This window comes from Oncorhynchus nerka, unplaced genomic scaffold, assembly GCF_034236695.1.
Source record: "Oncorhynchus nerka isolate Pitt River unplaced genomic scaffold, Oner_Uvic_2.0 unplaced_scaffold_475, whole genome shotgun sequence".
Lineage (NCBI taxonomy): Eukaryota > Metazoa > Chordata > Actinopteri > Salmoniformes > Salmonidae > Oncorhynchus > Oncorhynchus nerka.
The window spans coordinates 384,142-401,953 of NW_027040486.1; the positions used below are offsets into that span (position 1 = coordinate 384,142).

Here is a 17,812-nt window from a genome sequence, read left to right on the forward strand (position 1 = left end):
ACCCACCACACAACACCACAACCCACCACACAACACGAAACCCACCACACAACACCACAACCCACCACACAACACCACAACCCACCACACAACATAACACATAACACTGCAAAACACCCTCAAACCACAACAAAACAGCATCAAACCACTACAAACCACCAATAACCACAACAAAACAGCATCAAACCACTACAAACCACCAATAACCACCACAAAACCCCATCAAACCACTACAAACCACCAATAACCACAACAAAACCCCATCAAACCACTACAAACCACCAATAACCACAACAAAACCCCATCAAACCACTACAAACCACCAATAACCACAACAAAACCCCATCAAACCACTACAAACCACCAATAACCACAACAAAACCCCATCAAACCACTACAAACCACCAATAACCACCACAAAACCCCATCAAACCACTACAAACCACCAATAACCACCACAAAACCCCATCAAACCACTACAAACTATTAGAACCATCATTACTCAGTGTCTGTGTGTGTCTGTCTGTCTGTCTGCCTGCCTGCCTGCCTGCCTGCCTGCCTGCCGCCTGCCTGCCTGCCTGCCTGCGTGCGTGCGTGCGTGCGTGTGACTGTGTGTGTGACTGTGTGTGTGTGTGTGACTGTGTGTGTGACTGTGTGTGTGTGACTGTGTGTGACTGTGTAACTGTGTGTGTGTGTGTGTGTGACTGCGTGTGACTGTGTGTGTGTGTGTGTGTGTGACTGTGTGTGACTGTGTGTGTGTGTGTGTGTGTGTGTGTGACTGTGTGTGACTGTGTGTGACTGTGTGTGTGTGTGTGACTGTGTGTGTGTGTGTGACTGTGTGTGTGACTGTGTGTGTGTGTGTGACTGTGTGTGACTGTGTGTGTGTGTGTGTGTGACTGTGTGTGTGTGTGTGACTGTGTGTGTGTGACTGTGTGTGACTGTGTGTGTGTGTGTGACTGTGTGTGTGTGTGTGTGTGTGACTGTGTGTGACTGTGTGTGACTGTGTGTGTGTGTGTGACTGTGTGTGTGTGTGTGTGTGTGTGACTGTGTGTGACTGTGTGTGACTGTGTGTGACTGTGTGTGTGTGTGTGTGTGTGACTGTGTGTGACTGTGTGTGTGTGTGTGTGTGTGTGTGTGTGTGTGTGTGTGTGTGTGTGTGTGACTGTGTGTGACTGTGTGTGACTGTGTGTGTGTAGTGGAGCACCAGGTGGGTCAGGATGGAGCCACACAGGATGAGAGTGTGAAGAAGAAGATCGTGACGATGGCCAGAGACTCCTGGGAAATATATTTCTCACGACTCTTCCCTGCCTCGGTGAGTGTGTGTGTCTCTGTGTGTGTGTGAGCCTATATACCGTAGCTATATCTGGGGTAGCTCCACCCAGGACTCCTACCCGGGTCCAGCGACTGTCAACACAACACATTACTCATTGGAGGTCGCTAGGTGTTGGGTAGAGGTCGCTAGGTGTTGGGTTGAGGTCGCTAGGTGTTGGGTTGAGGTCGCTAGGTGTTGGGTAGAGGTCGCTAGGTGTTGGGTAGAGTTCGCTAGGTGTTGGGTAGAGATCGCTAGGTGTTGGGTAGAGGTCGCTAGGTGTTGGGTTGAGGTCGTTGGGTTGAGGTCGCTAGGTGTTGGGTTGAGGTCGCTAGGTGTTGGGTTGAGGTCGCTAGGTGTTGGGTAGAGGTCGAGGTGTTGGGTAGAGGTCGCTAGGTGTTGGGTAGAGGTCGCTAGGTGTTGGGTTGAGGTCGCTAGGTGTTGGGTTGAGGTCGCTAGGTGTTGGGTTGAGGTCGCTAGCTGTTGGGTGAGGTCGCTAGCTGTTGGGGTGAGGTCGCTAGGTGTTGGGTAGAGGTCGCTAGGTGTTGGGGGAGAGGTCGCTAGGTGTTGGGTAGAGGTCGCTAAGTGTTGGGTTGAGGTCGCTAGGTGTTGGGTAGAGGTCGCTAGGTGTTGGGTAGAGGTCGCTAGGTGTTGGGTTGAGGTCGCTAGGTGTTGGGTTGAGGTCGCTAGGTGTTGGGTAGAGGTCGCTAGGTGTTGGGTAGAGTTCGCTAGGGTGTTGGGTAGAGGTCGCTAGGTGTTGGGTAGAGGTCGCTAGGTGTTGGGTTGAGGTCGCTAGGTGTTGGGTAGAGGTCGCTAGGTGTTGGGTTGAGGTCGCTAGGTGTTGGGGTGAGGTCGCTAGGTGTTGGGGTGAGGTCGCTAGGTGTTGGGGTGAGGTCGCTAGGTGTTGGGTTGAGGTCGCTAGGTGTTGGGTAGAGGTAGCTAGGTGTTGGGTAGAGGTAGCTAGGTGTTGGGTTGAGGTCGCTAGGTGTTGGGTTGAGGTCGCTAGGTGTTGGGTTGAGGTCGCTAGGTGTTGGGTTGAGGTCGCTAGGTGTTGGGTTGAGATCGCTAGGTGTTGGGTTGAGGTCGCTAGGTGTTGGGTTGAGATCGCTAGGTGTTGGGTTGAGGTCGCTAGGTGTTGGGTTGAGGTCGCTCGGTGTTGGGTTGAGGTCGCTAGGTGTTGGGTTGAGGTCGCTAGGTGTTTGGGTTGAGGTCGCTAGGAGTTGGGTTGAGGTCGCTACGTGTTGGGTTGAGGTCGCTAGGTGTTGGGTAGAGGTCGCTAGGTGTTGGGTAGAGGTCGCTAGGTGTTGGGTAGAGGTCGCTAGGCGTTGGGTTGAGGTCGCTAGGCGTTGGGTTGAGGTCGCTAGGCGTTGGGTTGAGGTCGCTAGGAGTTGGGTTGAGGTCGCTAGGAGTTGGGTTGAGGTCGCTAGGCGTTGGGTTGAGGTCGCTAGGAGTTGGGTTGAGGTCGCTAGGAGTTGGGTTGAGGTCGCTAGGAGTTGGGTTGAGGTCGCTAGGAGTTGGGTTGAGGTCGCTAGGTGTTGGGTTGAGGTCGCTAGGTGTTGGGTAGAGGTCGCTAGGTGTTGGGTAGAGGTCGCTAGGTGTTGGGTAGAGGTCGCTAGGTGTTGGGTAGAGGTCGCTAGGTTGAGGTCGCTAAGTGTTGGGTTGAGGTCACTAGGTGTTGGGTTGAGGTCGCTAGGTGTTGGGTTAAGGTCGCTAGTTGTTGGGTTGAGGACGCTAGGTGTTGGGTTGAGGTCGCTAGGTGTTGGGTTGAGGTCGCTAGGTGTTGGGTTGAGGTCTCTAGGTGTTGGGTTGAGGTCGCTAGGTGTTGGGTTGAGGTCGCTAGGTGTTTAGGTTGAGGTCGCTAGGTGTTGGGTTGAGGACGCTAGGTGTTGGGTTGAGGTCGCTAGGTGTTGGGTTAAGGTCGCTAGGTGTTGGGTTGAGGTCGCTAGGTGATGGGTTGAGGTCGCTAGGTGATGGGTTGAGGTCGCTAGCTGTTGGGGTGAGGTCGCTAGGTGTTGGGGTGAGGTCGCTAGGTGTTGGGGTGAGGTCGTTAGGTGTTGGGTTGAGGACGCTAGGTGTTGGGTTGAGGTCGCTAGGTGTTGGGTTGAGGTCGCTAGGTGTTGCGTTGAGGTCGCTAGGTGTTGCGTTGAGGTCGCTAGGTGTTGGGTTAAGGTCGCTAGGTGTTGGGTTGAGGTCGCTAGGTGTTGGGTTGAGGTCGCTAGGTGTTGGGTTGAGGACGCTAGGTGTTGGGTTGCGGTCGCTAGGTGTTGGGTTGAGGACGCTAGGTGTTGGGTTGCGGTCGCTAGGTGTTGGGTTGAGGACGCTACATAACTGTGTGTGTGTGTGTGAGCCTGTTGATGTTGACAGAGTGTGTGTGTTGCAGGGCAGTGTGGGTACTGGGGTGCAGGTGGTCTCATAACTGTGTGTGTGTGTGTGTGTGTGTGTGTGTGTGTGTGTTGCAGGGCAGTGTGGGTACTGGGGTACAGGTGGTCTCTGTGTCTCATCGAGGCATCAAGCTGCTGAAGATGGTGAGAAGCAGCGCTGTTGTCCCAGACTACTTCAGAGTGCTACACCCTTACAGGTACACACACACACACACACACACACACACACACACACATAACACACACACACACACACACACACACACACACACACACACACACACACACATTAACACACACACACATTAACACACACACACACACATTAACACACACACACACAAATGAAATCAAAAATCAAATCAAATGTATTTATTTATATAGCCCTTCGTACATCAGCTGATATCTCAAAGTGCTGTACAGAAACCCAGCCTAAAACCACAAACAGCAAGCAATGCAGGTGTAGAAGCACGGTGGCTAGGAAAAACTCCCTAGAAAGGCCAAAACCTAGGAAGAAACCTAGAGAGGAACCAGGCTATGTGGGGTGGCCAGTCCTCTTCTGGCTGTGCCGGGTAGAGATTATAACAGAACATGGCCAAGATGTTCAAATGTTCATAAATGACCAGCATGGTCGAATAATAATAAGGCAGAACAGTTGAAACTGGAGCAGCAGCACGGCCAGGTGGACTGGGGACAGCAAGGAGTCATCATGTCAGGTAGTCCTGGGACATGGTCCTAGGGCCCAGGTCCTCCGAGAGAGAGAAAGAAAGAGATAATTAGAGACACTTCAATTCACACAGGACACCGAATAGGACAGGAGAAGTACTCCAGATATAACAAACTGAACACACACACACACATACACATGGGGCCGCAGGTAGCCTAGTGGTTAGAGTATTGGGCCAGTAACCCGAAAGGTTGCTGGATCGAATCCCCAAGCTGACAAGGTAAAGATCTGTTTGTTTCTGGTTTTCTGTGTGTTTCCATAGTTACTCGAACATCCAGTTTTTGTTTGTTTCTGTTTTTGTTTCCATAGTTACTCGAACATCCTGGTTTTGTTTCCGTAGTTACGAGGACATCCTGTTTGTTTCTGTTTTTGTTTCCATAGTTACGCGGACATCCTGTTTGTGTCCATTCCATCTAAGAACATGTTGGAGTTTAACCTGACCAACGAGAAGCTGATTCTGTTCTCCGCCAAGGCTCCACAGGTTAAACACATGGTGGACTACTTCATCACAGAACTGAAGAAGGTGAGACAGGTTAGAGGGTGAGACAGGTTAGACAGGTTAGAGGGTGAGACAGGTTAGAGGGTGAGACAGGTTAGATAGGTTAGAGGGTGAGACAGGTTAGAGGGTGAAACCGGTTAGAGGGTGAGACAGGTTAGAGGGTGAAACCGGTTAGAGGGTGAGACACTTGTGAAACAGGTTAGAGGGTGAGACAGGTTAGAGGGTGAAACCGGTTAGAGGGTGAGACAGGTTAGAGGGTGAGACAGGTTAGAGGGTGAAACAGGTTAGAGGGTGAGACAGATTAGAGGGTGAAACCGGTTAGAGGGTGAGACAGGTGAAACAGGTTAGAGGGTGAGAAAGGTTAGATAGGTTAGAGGGTGAGACAGGTTAGACAGGTTAGAGGGTGAGACAGGTCAGACAGGTTAGAGGGTGAGACAGGTTAGAGGGTGAGACAGGTTAGACAGGTTAGAGGGTGAGACAGGTTAGAGGGTGAAACAGACTCCAGGCTTCACTCTACAACCTGATAGAGAGGATGGACACATTATCACCCTTTTTCTGGTTAGAGGGTGAGACAGGTTAGACAGGTTAGAGGGTGAGACAGGTTAGAGGGTGAGACAGGTTAGAGGGTGAGACAGGTTAGAGGGTGAGACAGGTTAGACAGGTTAGAGGGTGAGACAGGTTAGACAGTTTAGAGGGTGAGACAGGTTAGACAGGTTAGAGGGTGAGACAGGTTAGAGGGTGAGACAGGTTAGACAGGTTAGAGGGTTAGACAGGTTAGAGGGTGAGACAGGTTAGAGGGTGAGACAGGTTAGACAGGTTAGAGGGTGAGACAGGTTAGACAGGTTAGAGGGTGAGACAGGTTAGAGGGTGAGACAGGTTAGAGGGTGAGACAGGTTAGACAGGTTAGAGGGTGAAACAGGTTAGACAGGTTAGAGGGTGAGACAGGTTAGAGGGTGAGACAGGTTAGACAGGTTAGAGGGTGAAACAGGTTAGACAGGTTAGAGGGTGAGACAGGTTAGAGGGTGAGACAGGTTAGACAGGTTAGAGGGTGAGACAGGTTAGACAGGTTAGAGGGTGAGACAGGTTAGAGGGTGAGACAGGTTAGACAGGTTAGAGGGTGAGACAGGTTAGAGGGTGAGACAGGTTAGAGGGTGAAACAGACTCCAGGCTTCACTCTACAACCTGATAGAGAGGATGGACACATTATCAACCCTTTTTCTGGTTAGAGGGTGAGACAGGTTAGACAGGTTAGAGGGTGAGACAGGTGAAACAGGTTAGAGGGTGAGACAGGTAGGAAAGTGATTCTGTTCATTCAACAGGACTCCAGGCTTCACTCTACAACCTGATAGAGAGGATGGACACATTATCACCCTTTTTCTGGTTAGAGGGTGAGACAGGTTAGACAGGTTAGAGGGTGAGACAGGTTAGAGGGTGAGACAGGTTAGTCACTCTACAACCTGATAGAGAGGATGGACACATTATCAACCTTTTTCTGGTTAGAGGGTGAGACAGGTTAGACAGGTTAGAGGGTGAGACAGGTTAGAGGGTGAGACAGGTTAGACAGGTTAGAGGGTGAGACAGGTTAGACAGGTTAGAGGATGAGACAGGTTAGAGGGTGAGACAGGTTAGACAGGTTAGAGGGTGAGACAGGTTAGAGGGTGAGACAGGTTAGACAGGTTAGAGGGTGAGACAGGTTAGACAGGTTAGAGGGTGAGACAGGTTAGACAGGTTAGAGGATGAGACAGGTTAGAGGGTGAGACAGGTTAGACAGGTTAGAGGGTGAGACAGGTTAGAGGGTGAGACAGGTTAGACAGGTTAGAGGGTGAGACAGGTTAGACAGGTTAGAGGGTGAGACCGGTTAGAGGGTTAGACAGGTTGGAGGGTTAGACAGGTGAAACAGGTTAGAGGGTGAGACAGGTTAGACAACAGGACTCCAGGCTTCACTCTACAACCTGATAGAGAGGATGGACACATTATCAACCTTTTTCTGGTTAGAGGGTGAGACAAGTTAGACAGGTTAGAGGGTGAGACAGGTTAGAGGGTGAGACAGGTTAGACAGGTTAGAGGGTGAGACAGGTTAGACAGGTTAGAGGATGAGACAGGTTAGAGGGTGAGACAGGTTAGACAGGTTAGAGGGTGAGACAGGTTAGAGGGTGAGAAAGGTTAGACAGGTTAGAGGGTGAGACAGGTTAGACAGGTTAGAGGGTGAGACAGGTTAGAGGGTGAGACAGGTTAGACAGGTTAGAGGATGAGACAGGTTAGAGGGTGAGACAGGTTAGACAGGTTAGAGGGTGAGACAGGTTAGAGGGTGAGACAGGTTAGACAGGTTAGAGGGTGAGACAGGTTAGACAGGTTAGAGGGTGAGACCGGTTAGAGGGTTAGACAGGTTGGAGGGTTAGACAGGTGAAACAGGTTAGAGGGTGAGACAGGTTAGACAACAGGACTCCAGGCTTCACTCTACAACCTGATAGAGAGGATGGACACATTATCAACCTTTTTCTGGTTAGAGGGTGAGACAAGTTAGACAGGTTAGAGGGTGAGACAGGTTAGAGGGTGAGACAGGTTAGACAGGTTAGAGGGTGAGACAGGTTAGACAGGTTAGACAGGATGAGACAGGTTAGAGGGTGAGACAGGTTAGACAGGTTAGAGGGTGAGACAGGTTAGAGGGTGAGAAAGGTTAGACAGGTTAGAGGGTGAGACAGGTTAGACAGGTTAGAGGGTGAGACAGGTTAGAGGGTGAGACAGGTTTGACAGGTTAGAGGGTGAGACAGGTTAGACAGGTTAGAGGGTGAGACAGGTTAGACAGGTTAGAGGATGAGACAGGTTAGAGGGTGAGACAGGTTAGACAGGTTAGAGGGTGAGACAGGTTAGAGGGTGAGACAGGTTAGAGGGTGAGAAAGGTTAGACAGGTTAGAGGGTGAGACAGGTTAGACAGGTTAGAGGGTGAGACAGGTTAGAGGGTGAGACAGGTTTGACAGGTTAGAGGGTGAGACAGGTTAGACAGGTTAGAGGGTGAGACAGGTTAGACAGGTTAGAGGATGAGACAGGTTAGAGGGTGAGACAGGTTAGACAGGTTAGAGGTGAGACAGGTTAGAGGGTGAGACAGGTTAGACAGGTTAGAGGGTGAGACAGGTTAGACAGGTTAGAGGGTGAGACAGGTTAGACAGGTTAGAGGGTGAGACAGGTTAGAGGGTGAGAAAGGTTAGACAGGTTAGAGGGTGAGACAGGTTAGACAGGTTAGAGGGTGAGACAGGTTAGACAGGTTAGAGGATGAGACAGGTTAGAGGGTGAGACAAGTTAGACAGGTTAGAGGGTGAGACAGGTTAGAGGGTGAGACAGGTTAGACAGGTTAGAGGGTGAGACAGGTTAGACAGGTTAGAGGGTGAGACAGGTTAGACAGGTTAGAGGATGAGACAGGTTAGAGGGTGAGACAGGTTAGACAGGTTAGAGGGTGAGACAGGTTAGAGGGTGAGACAGGTTAGACAGGTTAGAGGGTGAGACAGGTTAGAGGGTGAGACCGGTTAGAGGGTGAGACAGGTTAGACAGGTTAGAGGGTGAGACAGGTTAGACAGGTTAGAGGGTGAGACAGGTTAGACAGTTTAGAGGGTGAGACAGGTTAGACAGGTTAGAGGGTGAGACAGGTTAGACAGGTTAGAGGGTGAGACAGGTTAGAGGGTGAGACAGGTTAGACAGGTTAGAGGGTGAGACAGGTTAGACAGGTTAGAGGATGAGACAGGTTAGAGGGTGAGACAGGTTAGACAGGTTAGAGGGTGAGACAGGTTAGAGGGTGAGACAGGTTAGACAGGTTAGAGGGTGAGACAGGTTAGACAGGTTAGAGGGTGAGACAGGTTAGAGGGTGAGACAGGTTAGACAGGTTAGAGGGTGAGACAGGTTAGACAGGTTAGAGGGTGAGACAGGTTAGACAGGTTAGAGGATGAGACAGGTTAGAGGGTGAGACAGGTTAGACAGGTTAGAGGGTGAGACAGGTTAGAGGGTGAGACAGGTTAGACAGGTTAGAGGGTGAGACAGGTTAGAGGGTGAGACCGGTTAGAGGGTGAGACAGGTTAGACAGGTTAGAGGGTGAGACAGGTTAGACAGGTTAGAGGGTGAGACAGGTTAGAGGGTGAGACAGGTTAGAGGGTGAGACAGGTTAGACAGGTTAGAGGGTGAAACAGGTTAGACAGGTTAGAGGGTGAGACAGGTTAGAGGGTGAGACAGGTTAGACAGGTTAGAGGGTGAAACAGGTTAGACAGGTTAGAGGGTGAGACAGGTTAGAGGGTGAGACAGGTTAGACAGGTTAGAGGGTGAGACAGGTTAGAGGGTGAGACAGGTTAGAGGGTGAAACAGACTCCAGGCTTCACTCTACAACCTGATAGAGAGGATGGACACATTATCAACCCTTTTTCTGGTTAGAGGGTGAGACAGGTTAGACAGGTTAGAGGGTGAGACAGGTTAGAGGGTGAGACAGGTTAGTCACTCTACAACCTGATAGAGAGGATGGACACATTATCAACCTTTTTCTGGTTAGAGGGTGAGACAGGTTAGACAGGTTAGAGGGTGAGACAGGTTAGAGGGTGAGACAGGTTAGACAGGTTAGAGGGTGAGACAGGTTAGAGGGTGAGACAGGTTAGACAGGTTAGAGGGTGAGACAGGTTAGACAGGTTAGAGGGTGAGACAGGTTAGAGGGTGAGACAGGTTAGACAGGTTAGAGGGTGAGACAGGTTAGACAGGTTAGAGGGTGAGACAGGTTAGACAGGTTAGAGGATGAGACAGGTTAAAGGGTGAGACAGGTTAGACAGGTTAGAGGGTGAGACAGGTTAGAGGGTGAGACAGGTTAGACAGGTTAGAGGGTGAGACAGGTTAGACAGGTTAGAGGGTGAGACAGGTTAGACAGGTTAGAGGGTGAGACCGGTTAGAGGGTTAGACAGGTTGGAGGGTTAGACAGGTGAAACAGGTTAGAGGGTGAGACAGGTTAGACAACAGGACTCCAGGCTTCACTCTACAACCTGATAGAGAGGATGGACACATTATCAACCGTTTTCTGGTTAGAGGGTGAGACAAGTTAGACAGGTTAGAGGGTGAGACAGGTTAGAGGGTGAGACAGGTTAGACAGGTTAGAGGGTGAGACAGGTTAGACAGGTTAGAGGATGAGACAGGTTAGAGGGTGAGACAGGTTAGACAGGTTAGAGGGTGAGACAGGTTAGAGGGTGAGAAAGGTTAGACAGGTTAGAGGGTGAGACAGGTTAGACAGGTTAGAGGGTGAGACAGGTTAGAGGGTGAGACAGGTTTGACAGGTTAGAGGGTGAGACAGGTTAGACAGGTTAGAGGGTGAGACAGGTTAGACAGGTTAGAGGATGAGACAGGTTAGAGGGTGAGACAGGTTAGACAGGTTAGAGGGTGAGACAGGTTAGAGGGTGAGACAGGTTAGAGGGTGAGAAAGGTTAGACAGGTTAGAGGGTGAGACAGGTTAGACAGGTTAGAGGGTGAGACAGGTTAGAGGGTGAGACAGGTTTGACAGGTTAGAGGGTGAGACAGGTTAGACAGGTTAGAGGGTGAGACAGGTTAGACAGGTTAGAGGATGAGACAGGTTAGAGGGTGAGACAGGTTAGACAGGTTAGAGGGTGAGACAGGTTAGAGGGTGAGACAGGTTAGACAGGTTAGAGGGTGAGACAGGTTAGACAGGTTAGAGGGTGAGACAGGTTAGACAGGTTAGAGGGTGAGACAGGTTAGAGGGTGAGAAAGGTTAGACAGGTTAGAGGGTGAGACAGGTTAGACAGGTTAGAGGGTGAGACAGGTTAGAGGGTGAGACAGGTTAGACAGGTTAGAGGGTGAGACAGGTTAGACAGGTTAGAGGATGAGACAGGTTAGAGGGTGAGACAGGTTAGACGGGTTAGAGGGTGAGACAGGTTAGAGGGTGAGACAGGTTAGACAGGTTAGAGGGTGAGACAGGTTAGACAGGTTAGAGGGTGAGACAGGTTAGAGGGTGAGACAGGTTAGACAGGTTAGAGGGTGAGACAGGTTAGACAGGTTAGAGGATGAGACAGGTTAGAGGGTGAGACAGGTTAGACAGGTTAGAGGGTGAGACAGGTTAGAGGGTGAGACAGGTTAGACAGGTTAGAGGGTGAGACAGGTTAGAGGGTGAGACCGGTTAGAGGGTGAGACAGGTTAGACAGGTTAGAGGGTGAGACAGGTTAGACAGGTTAGAGGGTGAGACAGGTTAGACAGGTTAGAGGGTGAGACAGGTTAGACAGGTTAGAGGGTGAGACAGGTTAGACAGGTTGAGACAGGTTAGAGGGTGAGACAGGTTAGACAGGTTAGAGGGTGAGACAGGTTAGACAGGTTAGAGGATGAGACAGGTTAGAGGGTGAGACAGGTTAGACAGGTTAGAGGGTGAGACAGGTTAGAGGGTGAGACAGGTTAGACAGGTTAGAGGGTGAGACAGGTTAGACAGGTTAGAGGGTGAGACAGGTTAGAGGGTGAGACAGGTTAGACAGGTTAGAGGGTGAGACAGGTTAGACAGGTTAGAGGGTGAGACAGGTTAGACAGGTTAGAGGATGAGACAGGTTAGAGGGTGAGACAGGTTAGACAGGTTAGAGGGTGAGACAGGTTAGAGGGTGAGACAGGTTAGACAGGTTAGAGGGTGAGACAGGTTAGAGGGTGAGACCGGTTAGAGGGTGAGACAGGTTAGACAGGTTAGAGGGTGAGACAGGTTAGACAGGTTAGAGGGTGAGACAGGTTAGTCACTCTACAACCTGATAGAAAGGATGGACACATTATCAACCTTTTTCTGCGTCCAGATTGATTTGGACAAATGGGATGTTTTTTCCCCAGGACTCTGAGTATGTGGTCGCAGTGAGGAACTACATCACAGAGGACAGAACTCTGCTCAGCTTCCACAAGGGAGACATCATCAGACTACACAGCGTGGAGGGGCTGGAGGAGGGTGAGACACACACACACACACAGACACACACACACACACACACGTCCCCATTGTGTTAGCTGTGTTGCTCATTGTATTGTGTGGTGTAGGCCGATGCTACGGCTGCATCGTCAGGAAGAAGGTCATGTTGCTGGAGGAACTAAAGAGAGATACTCCTGAGTTTGGTGGGTGGGGCCTGTGTGTGGGTGGGGCCTGTGTGTGGGTGGGGCTGTGTGTGGGTGGGGCCTGTGTGTGGGTGGGGCCTGTGTGTGGGTGGGGCCTGTGTGTGGGTGGGGCTGTGTGTGGGTGGGGCCTGTGTGTGGGTGGGGCCTGTGTGTGTGTGGTTGACCTGCATGTGACTAACACCCCGTCCTGTTTGGTTGTGTTCTGGTTGCTGTGTGAGGAAACAACTAGGATTCTGACTGGGCTGTTGTTGGGACTGTCAAGTCCCACTGAGCTAAAGACTGGATTCAGACTGGGCTGTTGTTGGGACTGTCTAGTCCCACTGAGCTAAAGTCTGGATTCAGCCTGGGCTGTTGTTGGGACTGTCTCGTCCCACTGAGCTAAAGTCTGGATTCAGACTGGGCTGTTGTTGGGACTGTCTAGTCCCACTGAGCTAAAGTCTGGATTCAGACTGGGCTGTTGTTGGGACTGTCTAGTCCCACTGAGCTAAAGTCTGGATTCAGACTGGGCTGTTGTTGGGACTGTCTAGTCCCACTGAGCTAAAGTCTGGATTCAGACTGGGCTGTTGTTGGGACTGTCTAGTCCCACTGAGCTAAAGTCTGGATTCATTTAACATTTACATTTAAGTCATTTAGCAGACGCTCTTATCCAGAGCGACTTACAAATTGGTGCGTTCACCTTAAGACATCCAGTGGAACAGCCACTTTACAATAGTGCATCTAAATCTTTTAAGGGGGGTGAGAAGGATTACTTTATCCTATCCTAGGTATTCCTTAAAGAGGTGGGGTTTCAGGTGTCTCCGGAAGGTGGTGATTGACTCCGCTGTCCTGGCGTCGTGAGGGAGTTTGTTCCACCATTGGGGGGCCAGAGCAGCGAACAGTTTTGACTGGGCTGAGCGGGAACTGTACTTCCTCAGTGGTAGGGAGGCGAGCAGGCCCGAGGTGGATGAACGCAGTGCCCTTGTTTGGGTGTAGGGCCTGATCAGAGCCTGGAGGTACTGAGGTGCCGTTCCCCTCACAGCTCCGTAGGCAAGCACCATGGTCTTGTAGCGGATGCGAGCTTCAACTGGAAGCCAGTGGAGAGAGCGGAGGAGCGGGGTGACGTGAGAGAACTTGGGAAGGTTGAACACCAGACGGGCTGCGGCGTTCTGGATGAGTTGTAGGGGTTTAATGGCACAGGCAGGGAGCCCAGCCAACAGCGAGTTGCAGTAATCCAGACGGGAGATGACAAGTGCCTGGATTAGGACCTGCGCCGCTTCCTGTGTGAGGCAGGGTCGTACTCTGCGGATGTTGTAGAGCATGAACCTACAGGAACGGGCCACCGCCTTGATGTTAGTTGAGAACGACAGGGTGTTGTCCAGGATCACGCCAAGGTTCTTAGCGCTCTGGGAGGAGGACACGATGGAGTTGTCAACCGTGATGGCGAGATCATGGAACGGGCAGTCCTTCCCCGGGAGGAAGAGCAGCTCCGTCTTGCCGAGGTTCAGCTTGAGGTGGTGATCCGTCATCCACACTGATATGTCTGCCAGACATGCAGAGATGCGATTCGCCACCTGGTCATCAGAAGGGGGAAAGGAGAAGATTAATTGTGTGTCGTCTGCATAGCAATGATAGGAGAGACCATGTGAGGTTATGACAGAGCCAAGTGACTTGGTGTATAGCGAGAATAGGAGAGGGCCTAGAACAGAGCCCTGGGGGACACCAGTGGTGAGAGCACGTGGTGAGGAGACAGATTCTCGCCACGCCACCTGGTAGGAGCGACCTGTCAGGTAGGACGCAATCCAAGCATGGGCCGCGCCGGAGATGCCAAACTCGGAGAGGGTGGAGAGGAGGATCTGATGGTTCACAGTATCGAAGGCAGCCGATAGGTCTAGAAGGATGAGAGCAGAGGAGAGAGAGTTAGCTTTAGCAGTGCGGAGCGCCTCCGTGATACAGAGAAGAGCAGTCTCAGTTGAATGACTAGTCTTGAAACCTGACTGATTTGGATCAAGAAGGTCATTCTGAGAGAGATAGCGGGAGAGCTGGCCAAGGACGGCACGTTCAAGAGTTTTGGAGAGAAAAGAAAGAAGGGATACTGGTCTGTAGTTGTTGACATCGGAGGGATCGAGTGTAGGTTTTTTCAGAAGGGGTGCAACTCTCGCTCTCTTGAAGACGGAAGGGACGTAGCCAGCGGTCAGGGATGAGTTGATGAGCGAGGTGAGGTAAGGGAGAAGGTCTCCGGAAATGGTCTGGAGAAGAGAGGAGGGGATAGGGTCAAGCGGGCAGGTTGTTGGGCGGCCGGCCATCACAAGACGCGAGATTTCATCTGGAGAGAGAGGGGAGAAAGAGGTCAGAGCACAGGGTAGGGCAGTGTGAGCAGAACCAGCGGTGTCGTTTGACTTAGCAAACGAGGATCGGATGTCGTCGACCTTCTTTTCAAAATGGTTGACGAAGTCATTTGCAGAGAGGGAGGAGGATTCAGGAGGGAGGAGAAGGTGGCAAAGAGCTTCCTAGGGTTAGAGGCAGATGCTTGGAATTTGGAGTGGTAGAAAGTGGCTTTAGCAGCAGAGACAGAAGAGGAAAATGTAGAGAGGAGGGAGTGAAAGGATGCCAGGTCCGCAGGGAGGCGAGTTTTCCTCCATTTCCGCTCGGCTGCCCGGAGCCCTGTTCAGACTGGGCTGTTGTTGGGACTGTCTAGTCCCACTGAGCTAAAGTCTGGATTCAGACTGGGCTGTTGTTGGGACTGTCTAGTCCCACTGAGCTAAAGACTGGATTCAGACTGGGCTGTTGTTGGGACTGTCTAGTCCCACTGAGCTAAAGTCTGGATTCAGACTGGGCTGTTGTTGGGACTGTCTAGTCCCACTGAGCTAAAGTCTGGATTCAGACTGGCTGTTGTTGGGACTGTCTAGTCCCACTGAGCTAAAGTCTGGATTCAGACTGGGCTGTTGTTGGGACTGTCTAGTCCCACTGAGCTAAAGTCTGGATTCAGACTGGGCTGTTGTTGGGACTGTCTAGTCCCACTGAGCTAAAGTCTGGATTCAGACTGGGCTGTTGTTGGGACTGTCTAGTCCCACTGAGCTAAAGTCTGGATTCAGACTGGGCTGTTGTTGGGACTGTCTAGTCCCACTGAGCTAAAGTCTGGATTCAGACTGGGCTGTTGTTGGGACTGTCTAGTGCTTTATGGACACGTCTCTGGCAACAGATCTGGTGGACATTCCTGCAGTCAGCCAATTGCACGCTCCCTCAAAACTTGAGACATCTGTGGCAAAATTTGAGAGAAATAAACTTTTTGTGAGTTTGGAACATTTCTGGGATATTTTATTTCAGCTGATGAAACACAGGACCAACACTGCATGTTGCGTTTCATATTTTTATTCAGTATATTTCATATTTTTATTCAGTATATTTCATATTTTTATTCAGTATATTTCATATTTTTATTCAGTATATTTCATATTTTTATTCAGTATATTTCATATTTTTATTCAGTATATTTCATATTTTTATTCAGTATATTTTCTATGCGAACTTTCTAAATGTTGACTTAAATTCACTGGACAAGTTCATGGAAACATAGCCACTGTCTGGCCAAGCCCCGACATCCTAGGAAAGGAAACAGGAAATTATTTGGTTTACTTGTCCAGATGTGATACCATGGACACACAGTGCTCTAACGCCCCCTTGTGGTGGTCTGGAGCAATGAAGCCGTGACACTGGGTACCTCTACCTCCCCCTGGTGGTGGTCTGGAGCAGTGACACTGGGTACCTCTAACTCCCCCTGGTGGTGGTCTGGAGCAGTGACACTGGGTACCTCTACCTCCCCCTGGTGGTGGTCTGGAGCAGTGACACTGGGTACCTCTAACTCCCCCTGGTGGTGGTCTGGAGCAGTGACACTGGGTACCTCTACCTCCCCCTGGTGGTGGTCTGGAGCCGTGACACTGGGTACCTCTAAGTCCCCCTGGTGGTGGTCTGGAGTAATGAAGCCGTGACACTGGGTACCTCTACCTCCCCCTGGTGGTGGTCTGGAGCCGTGACACTGGGTACCTCTAACTCCCCCTGGTGGTGGTCTGGAGCCGTGACACTGGGTACCTCTACCTCCCCCTGGTGGTGGTCTGGAGCCGTGACACTGGGTACCTCTAACTCCCCCTGGTGGTGGTCTGGAGCCGTGACACTGGGTACCTCTACCTCCCCCTGGTGGTGGTCTGGAGCCGTGACACTGGGTACCTCTAACTCCCCCTGGTGGTGGTCTGGAGCCGTGACACTGGGTACCTCTAACTCCCCCTGGTGGTGGTCTGGAGCCGTGACACTGGGTACCTCTAACTCCCCCTGGTGGTGGTCTGGAGCCGTGACACTGGGTACCTCTATCTCCCCCTGGTGGTGGTCTGGAGCCGTGATACTGGGTACCTCTAGGTCCCCCTGGTGGTGGTCTGGAGCCGTGACACTGGGTACCTCTAACTCCCCCTGGTGGTGGTCTGGAGTAATGAAGCCGTGGTGCTGGGTACCTCTACCTCCCCCTGGTGGTGGTCTGGAGCCGTGACACTGGGTACCTCTACCTCCCCTGGTGGTGGTCTGGAGTAATGAAGCCGTGGTGCTGGGTACCTCTACCTCCCCCTGGTGGTGGTCTGGAGCCGTGACACTGGGTACCTCTAGGTCCCCCTGGTGGTGGTCTGGAGCCGTGACACTGGGTACCTCTAACTCCCCCTGGTGGTGGTCTGGAGTAATGAAGCCGTGGTGCTGGGTACCTCTACCTCCCCCTGGTGGTGGTCTGGAGCCGTGACACTGGGTACCTCTATCTCCCCCTGGTGGTGGTCTGGAGCCGTGATACTGGGTACCTCTAGGTCCCCCTGGTGGTGGTCTGGAGCCGTGACACTGGGTACCTCTAACTCCCCCTGGTGGTGGTCTGGAGTAATGAAGCCGTGGTGCTGGGTACCTCTACCTCCCCCTGGTGGTGGTCTGGAGCCGTGACACTGGGTACCTCTACCTCCCCTGGTGGTGGTCTGGAGTAATGAAGCCGTGGTGCTGGGTACCTCTACCTCCCCTGGTGGTGGTCTGGAGCCGTGACACTGGGTACCTCTAGGTCCCCTGGTGGTGGTCTGGAGCCGTGACACTGGGTACCTCTAACTCCCCTGGTGGTGGTCTGGAGCCGTGACACTGGGTACCTCTACCTCCCCTGGTGGTGGTCTGGAGCCGTGACACTGGGTACCTCTAACTCCCCTGGTGGTGGTCTGGAGCCGTGACACTGGGTACCTCTACCTCCCCCTGGTGGTGGTCTGGAGCCGTGACACTGGGTACCTCTAACTCCCCTGGTGGTGGTCTGGAGCCGTGACACTGGGTACCTCTAACTCCCCTGGTGGTGGTCTGGAGCCGTGACACTGGGTACCTCTAACTCCCCCTGGTGGTGGTCTGGAGCCGTGACACTGGGTACCTCTAACTCCCCCTGGTGGTGGTCTGGAGCCGTGATACTGGGTACCTCTAGGTCCCCCTGGTGGTGGTCTGGAGCCGTGACACTGGGTACCTCTAACTCCCCCTGGTGGTGGTCTGGAGTAATGAAGCCGTGGTGCTGGGTACCTCTACCTCCCCCTGGTGGTGGTCTGGAGCCGTGACACTGGGTACCTCTACCTCCCCTGGTGGTGGTCTGGAGTAATGAAGCCGTGGTGCTGGGTACCTCTACCTCCCCCTGGTGGTGGTCTGGAGCCGTGATACTGGGTACCTCTAGGTCCCCCTGGTGGTGGTCTGGAGCCGTGACACTGGGTACCTCTAACTCCCCCTGGTGGTGGTCTGGAGCCGTGATACTGGGTACCTCTAACTCCCCC

General features: G+C 52.0%; 1 protein-coding gene across 1 annotated transcript in view; it reads left to right on the forward strand.

The window, feature by feature from the left end:
• The first annotated feature begins 1,162 nt into the window (after positions 1–1,162).
• Positions 1,163–17,812, forward strand: part of LOC135571262 (unconventional myosin-XV-like) — a 22,913-nt gene continuing 6,263 nt past the window's right edge. The window contains exons 1-4 of the mRNA XM_065017044.1: positions 1,163–1,312; positions 3,769–3,887; positions 4,799–4,940; positions 11,748–11,859. Of these exons, the coding sequence (XP_064873116.1) occupies positions 1,262–1,312; positions 3,769–3,887; positions 4,799–4,940; positions 11,748–11,859 (424 nt within the window). The 5' untranslated portion in view covers positions 1,163–1,261. The remainder of the gene's footprint in view (positions 1,313–3,768; positions 3,888–4,798; positions 4,941–11,747; positions 11,860–17,812) is intronic.